At 52.2% G+C, this 14,140-nt stretch overlaps 1 protein-coding gene across 4 annotated transcripts in view; it reads right to left on the bottom strand.

The window, feature by feature from the left end:
* Window positions 1–14,140, bottom strand: part of CLPB (ClpB family mitochondrial disaggregase) — an 86,639-nt gene that overhangs the window by 63,281 nt on the left and 9,218 nt on the right. For 3 of the 4 annotated variants that reach the window (XM_054807597.1, XM_054807606.1, XM_054807578.1), the window contains exon 3: window positions 3,445–3,567. In XM_054807597.1, the coding sequence (XP_054663572.1) occupies window positions 3,445–3,567 (123 nt within the window). The remainder of the gene's footprint in view (window positions 1–3,444; window positions 3,568–14,140) is intronic. The other variant, XM_054807587.1, reaches the window with a different exon arrangement.

Below are 14,140 nucleotides of genomic sequence, written 5' to 3'. Positions count from 1 at the left end.
AAGGTCTGAAACAAGAAAACAAGCTAATTACAATAATGAAAAAAAGGAACACAATTCTTTCAACAATTTTTTACACCAACTCAAGTACCGTGATGATGAGTTTTTCAAACACAAACACCAAATTAGACACCAGGCTGAAGTATTTGGCTGCTTCCCTTTACTTTTGTAACTATCACCACAGCAGCGTCGGGGGGCTCAGTGTGCTGGCATCGCGTGCGAGAGGGAGCCCTGGGGGTCTGTAGTGCGAGAGAGAAAAATTACTCCTCCCAGCCGCCGAGCAGGGGCCAGAGCGGATCCCAGGCGTCCTGACAGCCCGCGCCCTCTCCACTAGCCCAGGGGTGCCGAAGCCAAGCTGCAATCACGCTGCGCGCTGTGCATCTCCATCTCAGAAGAGGATGCTCTGCAGAAGAAGGTGCCAGCTAGGACTAGCAACACTCCCGGCTTGCAGAGCAGCAATCCCCTGGAACCCGGGCAACGGGAAAGGAACCCCTGCCTGGACCTGGAGCTGCTGGGAGTGCCAGCACCTCTCCCAGTTCACAGGGCGCTATGAAGCCAAATCCGCTTGGATTAGGAGCAGATTTGGGACCCTGCTCCTTCCCAGCTATGCACCCGTCTCCCCTCTGAAACCCAGAACACTTCTTAACGCCTCGCTGCGGTTTGGAGATGGGACGTTTTCAAGAGGAGGAGAATGATCAATTGTTTTGTTGTAAAAAGAAAAGACAGACCCCCAAACTTCCCTGCCGGCACACGGGATTTCATCTTGTAGCTGATGGCAGCTGACAGAAATCATTAGTGCAGTGCCTCTGAAATTAAATTAAACATATGGACTGTTGCTGGCTAATTGGAAGAGTGAGGGCTGTGAAAATTGGGAAACATTACAGAGCTAAAGGACAGGTCACAGAACTCTCCAGCAGCGCAGCAGAGACTGGAGAACAGTTCCTCTCTGAGAAACGACTTTGGAAAGACAGCAATTTGGGGCTGAAGGCTTAGTTTTTCTTAGCAGTTCTAAGCTGAAAACACTCGTTCCAGCTACCAGCGTCAGAGCCCCATAAAGCCACGCTGGGTGACTTGCGTGGGCATCACAACCTTAAAAAAAGAAGTGGTGACAGAGCGAGCAGGTTAAACAAAATCGAATGACCTTGTTCTTGTTGCAGGCTAATGATACGTGCAGACCCTTGCTCAGCGGGCCGCTTCTTGACCATCTCTGAGCCAGCCGTTACCTCTCCTCTGACGTACAAGCCAGAGAAAGACCCGGCTCACCTCCCCCAGAGGCTGTTTGACCGATGGGCTGAGAACCAAAAGTCAGAATGACTTAAAATCCACCAAATCAGCTGCTGTGGCTGGATAAACCAATTTCAGATCATTGCTCTTTACAGAGGGACGACACTCCGAAAAAAAAATAATCCTGCATCCTACTGCAAAGCAGAATAAGTCATATTTAGACCCGTTCCTACCTAATGTATGTAAAAGGATTGCAAGAAAGCTGGAGAGGGACTGGTGCCAAGGGCAGGGAGTGACAGGCCAAGGGGAATGGCCTGAAGCTGCAGGAGGGGAGATGGAGATGGGATGTGAGGCAGAAATCCTTCCCTGTGAGGGTGCTGAGGCCCTGGCACAGGGTGCCCAGAGAAGCTGTGGCTGCCCCTGGCTCCCTGGCAGTGTTGAAGGCCAGGTTGGATGGGGCTTTGGGCAAGCTGGGCTAGTGGAGGGTGTCCCTGCCCATGGCAGGGGTGGCACTGGATGATCTTTAAGGTCTCTTCCAACTCAAACCAGCTTCAGAAAACCCGCAGGCACTCTGCATTTGGAAGGGCAAAGCTAACCAACATTTAACAGTGCTGGCATTGAGTGAAAGCCGTCAGCTCCCCAGGCTCTGCCTTCTCCATCTCCACAGCCGGCCGCACACACACCGCCCAGTTCTGCCGGGTTCACCCTGTGGACCACGTCCGCGAGGAAATGGTTTGTAGGGAATTTCAAACACTCGGTGTGTCGTGTTCCAGCTCAATACATTCCCCAGCCAGCAGCGAGACCCCCCCTGGGGACATTCCGACGCTAGAAATGGTACAGGGGGCCAAAACCCCACCTGGCACAACCCCAGCGCTATCAACAGAGTTGTTACACCAGGAGTAAGTCTGGCTTGCGTTTACGCTTGCCTCCATGAAGTATCTAATTACTCCTCCACTAGATTGTTGGAGACAAGTCCTACCAAGCTTCAGATATTCAAGGACTTAATTTTCAATTAAAGTCACTATTCATCCAAAATGTGGGGAAAAACTCCACAATTTGCCCAACACAGCCAAAAGTTGTCAGGGTTTTTTTGCCGGGTACCCAAATACGACACACAGTCATTACTGGACCAGGGCCCAGGCTGGGTGCTGATCGCCTTTTACTGCCTAGATGTTTTCATTAGCATTTCTACCTGATTTTAGGCCTGGTTTTAGGTAATTACTGTACCGTGAACAGCCTTTCTCTATCTCCTCTTAGCCTTTGCAACTCGGGAAGCCCTGTTCTGGTCCACCAGTCACTTGGAATGGTCAACAGTCGTCACACTCCGTTGCTGACCATTGTCCACTGGCAAAGGTGGGAGGCTCCAAAGCCCATCCCTCTGCGGACGGGCAAACAACGGGGCCCGTTGCTGCTTGGACATCAAAGTTAAACAAACAGACCCAAGCCCCCGCCTCCGTGCCCATCTTAAGGAGCTCCCCAAGGGGGTCACGACTTTCAGCTTGTCATAGCACACATCAAAGTTTGCACCACACACGAACTCGGCACATGGATTCGAATCGTGTCGCCCGAGAGCGGATATTCAGCCTTTGTGCGCTGCTTTAATCCTGTGTTTTCCCAAGTAATTAGGCTTTTTTGCTTATGAACTTGTGACTAAGTAAAGCATCCCTGAGAGGTTGTAACATCAAAGCTCATTCTCCCCGTCTGTCCCGCGTTTTCCAAAATTGGATTTCTTTTTCTCTTTTTTTCCTTAAATAAAAAAACTAATTGAATTTAGTTGTAGACTGAATATATTTAAGAGTGTCTTTAAAAGGTTACAAGAAGCCACAGCGATCATCATGGGAACTGAGGAGGGAGGGCACGGCAGTCAGCCTTTTTGCTTCATAAAGGCCTAGCATGAAAGACCCAGCAACGGCCCTGCGAGCCAGGAGGGATGCGGCAGCTCTTACAGGAGCATTTCTGATGGCGGGGCGTTCGGCTCCCAACCGCAATGACATCCCAAGGTTACGGCCTCATCAGAGGCCAAAGTCGACAGCAGTCACCTCTCCAGGACGGCGAAGCAGCCTACCTCCATCTGTCACGCAACGTAGCGGGCAAAGGAAGAGTGAGAAGCTCCCTTGGGTTTAGCTTGACAACACATCCCAAACCAGCCCAAACTTTTTGGAACCCCTCTGTGGAGCTCAGTACGACCTTACGAGAAGGTGAGGCAGCTGTGAGGTGACTTACCCACTTAGGTGACGGTGAACGCCGAGACGAACGTACCTGGAGTTCCTGCTGATCGCTGCCACCATGAGAGCAGTCCAGCCAAGCTTGTGCCTCGCGTTCACATCTGCGCCTTCCAGCAACAACCTGGACAGGAGAGAGAGATGTTCAGGACAAGGATGCAGAGAAAACACCCCGAGCAGGCCAGAGCTAATGACAGAAAGTGGAATATTTTACTTCACAGGCACCTGCTCCAGTGCAGCCTAGAAGACCCAACACGAAAAGTCGATTCGATGCAGTTTCTCATCGGCTACCAAACTGAAACGAACTGGTATGCGACAACAAGCACAGCCCTCTCAAACGGTGCAGTGCTGACCGTCTTGTTTTCTTTAGGTTTTATTTCTTTCGTCTATTCAGTCCGATACCCGAAGACCCAACCGGCAGCCTGATGGAGAGCGAAGGTGATTAACCTACCGTCTGGCGAGAGGTGTGAATCTGCAGGCTGCAGTGCAGCCATCAGGGTTGCAGAAGCAGCTCAGCGGATCTCCAAAGCCCATGTCAACAGGAGATATTGTGCAGTTCTCTTGCACAACATGAGAACAAACGAGACAAACGCAAAAAGCACGAGGCATCAAACTACCCTTGGCGCTTTTTCTGCAAAATTTGCTCATCCCTCACACTGTTTCCCTAATCGCTCCCTGGCAACTTTCAGCAACTTTGCTCCTGCACGGCTTCTGCTGGCTTTTATATTCTTCAGCCTCTAAAGCACCAGAAAGCTTCTCCATCCTTTGTGCATCCTCTGATCCCGCAGCAACACCGCTGTTATTCTTAACACTGGATTCCAAGCGGTGCCTTAGAACAGTGTTATTTCAGAGAGACAAAACTTACCCGACCCTCTCTGTTTCATGGCCAAGCGCGGGATCCAGGCCACGGGGGTGCCAGGAGCCCAGCCTACCCCAGCTCCCCCCACCTAACAGCAGGGGACAGGTCCCTGCAGAAGCTTGTTCAGCTCATCCTAAAACAAGTGCCAAACCCAGATGGTACGGAATGGGAGTCTGGAAGTGCCAATCTCTATGCACTGCAAGGAAGGAGGGAAGTTCAGACTCAGAATTTTAGAGTGCACAAGTGAAATAAGATGAAACAAAGTTTGAAGCCTACGTGTTCAAGTCCACAACTACAATCCCATCGGTATTAAGCTCAAGGTGGTGCTGGTATCAAGCCAGGTCAGCCTGGGCCTGGCTTTACAAAGCAGGGGGGCTATGCAGGAGTCAGTTCTCTCCCCTTGGCTCATCCCTCTTCCTTTTCCCAAACTGCGGCTTTTCCATCTTTCTAGGTGAGGCCATTACTGCACAGCACGTCCTTCACAGAGGTGTAAGAGGGACGAGCTGCCATTAAACCGTGTGCTGTGAGGGACACAAGCGAAAACACAAGCCACGTTTCAGACAGGCAAGCACCACACTTTAACTATTTAAAATCAGAGGTACGCATCTGAATTTGGCCACCCTTTTCAAATGAATTGCCCTCAGCCTGCGCTGGCCGTTAACTCTGTCACAGTTAAGGAGGAGCGCTGGGACAGAATTAGTGAAAAGGAGCTCAACGCACCACGCTCCTCCTCCTCCAGCTGGAACACACGTAAATCACAGCATGCACACTGCCCAGCAAATACCTGCGGCTGTCTCGCAAACCTTCCTCCACCTGGTCAAAGATCCTCACGGCCGTTTCACTAAAAACTTATCCAGAGGAACAAATATATAATCCTAACGTTTCACTAAATATATAACTCTAAAGTTATTTCCAACCAGCAATAGTGAGGCCTGAGCTTTGGCTCATGTCTTGAACATAGCCGAACACAGTTCTCCCCCGAGAAACCAGGCAGGTAGCTGCCATCCGAATTCGATGCCCCAAGTGATCCGTATCCCACTCCGACTGAACTTTCTGCCCAGCTAGACTGAGACTGTGGGGGCACGAGAGACAGCAGCCGGGCGGCTTCGGCCAAGGTCTGCACGACGCATGTCGGATAACTCTTCTGATTCAAGCGGGGGTCCGATACGCAGGTAACGGGTAGAGGCGGGTCGTCTGACCACCCTTTTTTGACAGAAGGGGTAGCCAGCGCCAGTGCCCTGGTACTGGATGCTCTGAACTGCTCATCAGGCGCTGGGACTGAGAGTCAATGGCTAAAAAAAATAGAATGGCAACAGGTAGCCTTTATTGGTAGCTCCCAGCTGTAGTTCAGGAGGCCGTGACCTCTGTAAATGAGCCACAGCAGCAACAGGAGAGTTATATTCTCTTTACTGGGGTTACAATTAAAAGTTTAATGGTAAGGAACTCTTTGGCAGGTAACCAACAGTCCCTTGCTCCAAACAAGTTTGATACTTGATACTACCCGGTAGCAGAGGAACACGTTTTCATGCAGAATCCTTACCAGACCCACGGTCACAGATCTGCACAGCACTAACCCCGGGCAGGCTGCAGCTTTGCAAACTGCGGTCTGAGGTGCTGCACAGGACCAGCCTTAGCTCCCCCCAGGATACGTCCTCACGCTTTCTCCTTCTCCCGGCGCCCAATGGCCGAAAGCAAAGGGTAAGAGCGTGCTGCCAGCTCTGTTGCCTGAAGAGCACTCCCAGACAGCAGATTGCTTCAGGGAGAAACATCCAGGTGCAGCCACAAAGCGCTCCTGTCCCTGTCTCAGATCCAGGACGTGCCTGGGTACACGGACGGTGGCAGATTGCTATCTTAATAGAGATCAGCTCCCGTCGCAGCAATGCCTACGGAGGGTGTTTGCACTCACAACAGAGAGCTACGCCAGTCTGACAGCTCCACAGCACCGCTGCTCACAGCAATTACCTGCTGTGCCTTGGAGGGACGGTGCCTGCAGGAGAAATCCACACCGCGGCTCCATCTGTGCCACAGAAACCCGCTCCTTCCAATGGAGCGCTGCAGGGACCAGCCTCAGCCCCAGCTCCCCAGAAACCACAAGGAGCTGCAGGCAAACCCAGCAAGAGATGGGGAGAACCCACACTGAGATCTTACCGTCTGCCCTCCAACCCACCCCGGGTGCTTTGAAAAATCCTTTTACAGCCATCACGATGCCCAGTCACCTTCCACTCCTGTCTTACAGCAGTATGGAAGGACACATACAAGTTATTTCTGAATTTCATTTTATTTCTTGGCCATTTGAAAGCACTCCCACCTCACCCTCTTTCTACAGTGTGTCAATCTGACGGTCTCAGAGCCACGTACAATCCAGCAAATAAAAGAAAGGGAAATATTAGTGCAACAGAGAGACAGGGGAACCCAGGAGAAGTGGGGGAAGCCAGACACGAAGCCTCCCAAGGTATGAAGGCATCACCTAAGCAGGGACTAAGGCAGCCATACCCTTTGGGCTGGGAATGAGTTCAACAAGGCCAAGGGCAAGGTCCTGCACGTGGGTCAGCGCAATCCCAAGCACAACTCCAGGCTGGGCGCAGAATGGATGGAGAGCAGCCCTGAGGAGAAGGACTTGGGGGTGTGGGGGGACGAGAAGCTCAACATGACCCAGCAATGTGCGCTGGCAGCCCAGAAAGCCACCCGTGTCCTGGGCTGCGTGTCCAGCAGCATGACCAGCAGGTCGAGGGAGGGGATTCTGCCCCTCTGCTCCGCTCTGCTGAGACCCCCCTGCAGTGCTGCGTCCAGCTCGGGGGTCCCCAGCACAAGAAGGACATGGAGCTGTTGGAGCGAGTCCAGAGGAGGCCACGGAGATGATGCAAGGGCTGGAGCACCTCTGCTCTGGAGACCTCAGGCTGAGAGAGTTGGGGTGGTTCAGCCTGGAGAAGAGAAGGCTGCGGGGAGACCTTAGAGCCCCTTCCAGTCCCCAAAGGGGCTCCAGGAAAGCTGGAGAGGGGCTGGTGCCAAGGGCAGGGAGTGACAGGCCAAGGGGAATGGCCTGAAGCTGCAGGAGGGGAGATGGAGATGGGATGTGAGGCAGAAATCCTTCCCTGTGAGGGTGCTGAGGCCCTGGCCCAGGTTGCCCCGAGAAGCTGTGGCTGCCCCTGGCTCCCTGGCAGTGTTGAAGGCCAGGTTGGATGGGGCTTTGGGCAAGCTGGGCTAGTGGAGGGTGTCCCTGCCCACGGCAGGGGTGGCACAGGCTGGGGTTCTGTGATTCTAACTTCTGCCAGGCAGCTAACACCTCACAGCCCAACACCGACCACTTACTAACACCTTTACGGGGGGTGAGGAATGTCATTCACAAAGTATTAGCCCCATTTGCACCTGACCACGGTATTAATATGATTTAAGATTAAAGCCATAGACCAGCCTGGTTGCCTTCCACCAGCTGCTCTGCTGCAAAAGCTTGGGTTTCCTTCCATCGGCCGTGAATTTTAACACTTGTTTTCTCACGAATGGGAACTGCAGCCAAACACTTCAGCATCAACCTTCACTTAAAGCACTTTGGAGCCACTAAAAACTACATTTTAACTCACTGGAAGGCTTTTTTTTCTCTACAGATGCACTAGAAGGGCATATTGAACAATGAATTACCTTCATTCTTAGATTAAAAAAAAAAAATGAAATAAGATCCTCGTCCAGCAGCCAAACCTGTTAAAACATAGTGCATCCAACAGGAAGGACGCTGCAGTCTCTGCTGCGGGATTTGATTACAGGCTCGGAGCTAAGAGATCAGAATTAATCAAGTAGTTTTCCATTCAGGAATCTAGATAATCGTAAGCATCTGGAATGCCACATGACGGAGCCTAGTGAGAGAATTACTCGCATCACATCATCTAGCATAATGTGCATTGACATTTCATTTAGAAGCCGGACTTCTTTTTCTCTTTTTAAATCATTGCAAGACACTCAGCAACTTAACAGATTTTCTCAACAGCTGAACTTTATGTTCAGGGTTTTCCAGCCTATCATTCATTTTTTCCCCGTCTGATTTAATGATATGACAATCGATAAAGCGACGACCACTGCTCAGATCCTAGACAGCCAAATGTATTTACCAGCAGGAGGATTTTTTTTTTTTTAATTGAATAAAATCCGCTGATCAATGTTTCGGATGTTTATCCACATTTTAACCAAATAAGATCCAGGACACTCACTTTTACCTCCTAAGCATTTTCTCAGGTGTCTACAGCTCTATTAGCACCGTTTCCAGTGCTTCTCAAAAGACAAACTGGTCCTGGGCTGCAGCAGCACCCCCAGACCCAGTCACTAGAAGAACCCCGATAAAGAGCGGGTGCTTTCTCCATTCGCTGGGAGGTGTGCGTATTTTAAGGATTTCAGAAAAACCTTTGGGGTTTTTTTCAGGGTTTTAGGGCAGAAAGTTTGGCTGCTTCTCCAGACAGACTGGGTATTCTGCGTGAGGAGATTTTTCTGACAGGTTTCTAATGGTTAGAGAGCCAGCGACGGCTCCCGCTCCCAGTCTTCCACGGATGTCCCCTCTCCCCGCAGAGCCTCAGCTCCGAGGGCAGCGACAGGGCCCTTTGCAGAATTGAAAAGACTTCTCTGGAAATGAGCAGAGGCTCTGGAGGAGCTCGGGGCCTGGCCAGCAGAACATCACCAGCTGCTCTGGAATTTCCCGGAGGAACCCGGGGAGAGCGGCACCCATCGCTTTGTGCATACGTCCTATTTTCCCTCGAGACAGCAGCTCCCAAAACTTCAAGCACTTTGATCCATCCAGAAGAGAAAAAGAAGCCTCAAGTCGGCTGCGGCGAAGAGCCGTCTCCCCCCTCCGCTGCCCCCGGACAGATGTGCCTCCTATTCACCCCGCTGCCGGGGTTCTGGGTGACTAACTCGGTGACACCGCGCTCACAGCCGAGCCCAGAGGGCATGTTTGAGTTTGTGCTCAGTGCCGGCAGCGTGCCCGGCGCTCCCCTGACAGGTGGAGGAAGAGGAAGCTGGAAACTTGAACTTTTGCAACAACAATAGCTTCTGTTTCTCTCCTTCACTTAAACGTTTCCCCCACGCCTTCCCCAATATGTCACTGTTTAACTGCAGGGGTGGGGGGCACCCTCAGCCGTGCTCACCCCCTCGGGACCTGCCCTCCGCTTTGCAGGAGAGGGAGGGAAGAAAAACGTCCGAACCCAACAATATCTCCGAAGATGAAAGCACAATGTCCCTGTTAGAGGCCAGGGAAAGGATCTGCTCACTCAAGCTGCCGAAAAGCCTTTGATCTCGCTGTCGTCCTCCTCGAGATAGCTCCTGTCTGCTTCTCAACCCCTTCATGATCATCTCGGGGCCAGGAACACGCCACAGGGCTTGGTGAAAACACATGAACCCATGAGGCGTGGGCGCAGACGGCTCAAACACGACTCGGGGAGGGAAGAAGAGAAGGGACGAGGAGAGGAGCAGCGTTTTCTCTGCAGCTCCCAAGGCAGGCGGGCTGCTCCCAGGACACAGGGGTCCCGGAGGGAACGGTGCCCCTAACCCAAACAGTGTGAACAAGACATGAAAATAAATTTCCAAAATCAGAGGGAAGCTCTTATGAATCCCGGTTTCAGGAGGGAAACTGAGCTCCCGGGTGAGAGTGGGGTTGTCCAAGGGCACAGAGGGTGGGAGAAAGCACCACAGGCAAGAACGCATTCAACGGGGAAAGCCGAAGGGGCACAACGCGACCATGAAGAGACCGATACAGACACGGCGAGATGCTCGCCTTCACCCCATGCCTCTGACAATACGAGCAGATTTTGTTTTTCAAAACAGGCTGAAAGAGGGTGAAAAGGCCTGGGATAAACACACCCTGCCTCCCGCCACGGCCCAGGGAACAGGGGAGGGAAGGACTTCCAAAGGGCTGGCATCGCTACCATCTGACGTGCGCTACGGCCAGCATCACTGGGCTTGGGGAGACGAGATAACGTGTCGCCTGACCCGCAGGAGCCCTGATTCCTCGCTGACCTCCCGAGTCACTGCAACACAACAGCTAAGTCGTGCGTTAGAAAAATGCTTCACCAGCCTGACGGTCCGTCTCTGGCAGCGGGCAGTGGCAGGTAGCTGGGGACAGAACCTGAGTAGTCACTGTTTGCAGAGGGATTTGAGCACAACACACTAACTCCTGGCAATCCACAACACTGGTTTCTGCGCTGGAGGTGACACGCAGTTACCTGTGCGAATCCCAACTCGAGTTTCAGACCTTCCATTTTCACGGTTTATGTACGGCGTATGAAAGCACTTTGCATTTGTTTTAAACCTGCTGCCTGACATTGCCCTGGGTGTTCCTTGGCTCCTGAGCTGGGAGGGAAGTGGAATAATTGCTCCCGTTCGTCTCCGTCACTTGTGGCTGTACGGGTCACTTCCATGCCGGCTGACTGCCCTTCCCAGCGCTGCCGATGATTCTCCTCTGAATCCAGAGCCGCTCGGCTGTCTGCCTCACACAGAGGCTATCCTGTGCTCAGCCAGAGTGATAAACACCTACAGAAATTGGAATTAACCCTGTGATGGGGTCTGGGCACAGTAAAGCGTTTAAAGTTATTTTGGAAAAAGGTACGAGATCTTCTGTCTCTTGTGGCTGGACACCGACCGCAAAGAGATTGGTCTTATGACTCAGTGTGCAAACACCATCAGTCCCGGGAGGACAAAATACAACCATGAGCTTGGCTTCCGAGAAAAGGTCACTACAGAGGAAGCGTTAAAGCCAAACGCTCCTGCGAAACCAGTGACAAACTGAGCGGTGCCAGCAGAAGTTAGTTATTACTTTATTTCCCCTCTTTCCTCCTCGGTCCTTGCTGCCCCGTGTGGGAAACCTGCCCTGCGGTGCTGCCTGCTAGAGGCTGGTCCCCATTCGGTTTCTCGGCTCTCCAACCCAGGGAAGCACAGCGCACGCAAGTCCCCACCGATATGTCATAGCCACTACGAAGAAGTCAGGGCTGTTGGATCTGCTCCACGTCCCCCAGGCCACGTGCCAAATCAAACTCAATCACCAGTCAAAAACTTCCACTGAAACAAAGCACTGTATTATTTGGTCCATGCATCGGGAGAAAAGATTAAAGGGGACATTTGCAGGAAAACCACCTGTTTGTCCTAAAAAAACCAGGTGTCCATTAACCCAGATACACACTAACAAATACAGGGGTAATATAAAGTGTGTAGCGATGGAAATAAACGCAATTATAAATAATCTTCCAATCCCGTCTCCAACCCTCCCTCCCCGCCACCGCTGAAGACGTATCACAGCTGTTAGGACAGAAGATAAGGTGCCCGCCTGGCTGGTGGCCAGAGGTAGTCACGCTTCGGTAGCCATTGACATGACTCCTACATTCCCCCTACAAAGCGCTCGGGCATCCCTCGAGCGTGAGGCCCCACGCAAGATGCTCACAGTGCTGCTCATTATTCTGAGAGAGGAAGATGCTCCGACAGGTCCGAGGTGGGAGATCTGCTCCCGTAAGCGCACACACCCTCGAGAAAAATCCACCGAGGGGGCCGAGCTCCAGGAAGCGCTGATGCAAATGGCTCACGTTCAGCTCCGGTTTGGGCTCATTGCAGACAAGGGACTTTCAGAAATCCATCCCCGGACTGAGGAGGGTGTTGTTCCGAGTTGGTAACGAAGCCCGAGTCACTACAGAAGGGTTTTTTTTTTTGCTCAGCCTGTGATTTCATGTGCAGTTTCTGAATTCTTTAACGACCCCCTGAGATGGGAAGCAAACAGAAGGTGCTGCTGGAGAGGATCGAGAGAGAGACAAGTGCAATGGCCAGGAGCACCACCAGCTTTACCTGGAAACACTCGTCTCCACAGATCTGCTGCGGCCCTGGCAGCTCAATTCAGTTCCCCCTAGCTATTTAAACAATAAAAAGATATAAAAGGCATAAGAGACAAGGATGAATACTGCTCTGGTCTAGCTGGGAGGACGATCCAGGTCCTGTCACGTCACACGTGCCCCAGAGCAGAAAGGGCTCACTGCCATCCAGAAGAGCAGCCTTCTTTTCCAGCGCCAGCCCCGGGACAGATCAGAAAAGCAAATCCCCACCGTGACTACACAACTAACGCAGCCCGTGAACCTGCAGCGCAGTCCTCTGCAGCTGACCACAGCCTCAGGTTTAATCCTTTCCCCCTAGCAGGCCAAAACAGCACAGCAGGGTATGTATGCCCTGGGCAAGAGGTATTTTCACGGTGGGGAAACAAGTCTGGCTCTGCTGGCACGCCGTCGGGATTGGGACCACCTACCCGGCGTAACCCCGCCGTGGTCACAGCCCGTCCTGCCGCAGAAGGGAACTCTTGCTCGACGAGCTTTGCTGCCTACAAAACAAGGGAGAGGAGACAGACACCGGCTGGGAGGAGGCAGCGCAAGGATGAGTCAGAGACGACAAGATGAGTGATGCTCGGCTGCTTGACCAAAAGGGAGAGATCACCGCTGGGGGCAATCGAGCTTGATTTAGCTGTTTCTGCAACCCCACCACCTAAAAATCAGCTTGGAGAGAGAAAAACCAGCTGCAGGAGCTGAGATGGAGCTTCTTGCCCTACCACCACGTCTGGCTGGATCCCTCGGAGGGCAGGTGAGCGCCTGGTCATCTCCGGACCTCGTTAGCGCGCAGATTTGGGTTGCTGCCTGCTGTTATGAATGAGCCTGATAACAGCCGTCTGCCATACGCGCCGCGTTTCCATGAGTCACAGTCGGACAGTGCTTGGGAGAACACTGTTCCATCATATTTATCTGGCGAGGAAACTCTGCTGTAAGGCTGTGATTTTGTGGGCGGCTTATTAAGAAACAAAACTGGAACACAGAGAATCAATATTAATACTGAACATAAACACAAGGGGGATCGAGGCAGTAATTCTTTATGGGTTTTGCTTCTTGCTTTCCCTCCAAACGTGCAGAACAACTGAGGTTGAGGGAAATTAAACTATCCACATTAATTAGGTGTTATCTTCTGTACTGGCTAACAGCATGAAGGGCTTGAAGGGAATAGCTGGTTTGCCACACACTCCAGAGGGAATTGCCTCAGAAGTTAACATGCTCCTGGATCTCGACAAAGCATTCAGCGTGGTTTCTCACATTTAACAAGTGGGTAAACGTGAGAAAACCTGTCTGGGAGCCGAGAGGAGATGGGGGAAGAGGAAAGCCCATGGCTCAGGGGCTGGATCCAGCCTTTCGATGTGTGTGTCAACGTGAGGTCTGCGTGGTATCTTTGAAAGGCCTGTTTGTCCTTAACCAAGGAAACAGTTGCTGGTCGGAATAATGTGAAATCCCACTAAACATAAGGCTCCCATTCATTTCCGATATTCATAAATTTAGTCTTCCCAAGCCCGACTGAGACATTTCTGGTTACCGCCTGCACTAACGCTCACTATGTCTCACCGCTCTCCCTCCAGCAGCACAGAGGGCCCCGGAGCAAAGCCCTCCGGTGAGATGCTCCAGATGCTGCCTGCGAGTAGAGCTCAGCTGGCTCATGCAAGTATCCTGGCCCGAACCCGGAGAGACGCTGGTGCCGCGGCACAGCTGGTAACCAGCCCAAGGCATGGCCAGACCCTGCCTTCACGTGCCACCCGAGTGTTCTCCAACACAACCCTCTGGCCTGAATTTCCCCCGCGCCTGTGGTTTTCTGGGTTCCAGACAGAAGATTTGGACAGGCGTAGGACAGCTTGGCTTCCGAGATGAACTGCTTTCCATTTGGTATAACTGTATCGCTTATTTTCCACCTCCAATCGCGTCCTGACAGCTGGAACAAAGCAGCGTGTTTGTCTGCAGCCTTGTGAAATGCGAGCTCGTTAGCACAGCATCATCAGAGGAGTGTCATCCGCTTCCTT

The sequence above is a fragment of the Grus americana genome, chromosome 1 (genome assembly GCF_028858705.1).
Source record: "Grus americana isolate bGruAme1 chromosome 1, bGruAme1.mat, whole genome shotgun sequence".
NCBI lineage: Eukaryota > Metazoa > Chordata > Aves > Gruiformes > Gruidae > Grus > Grus americana.
Note: the sequence above shows the minus strand (reverse complement) of the source record. Positions and strands in the feature narration are given on the sequence as shown.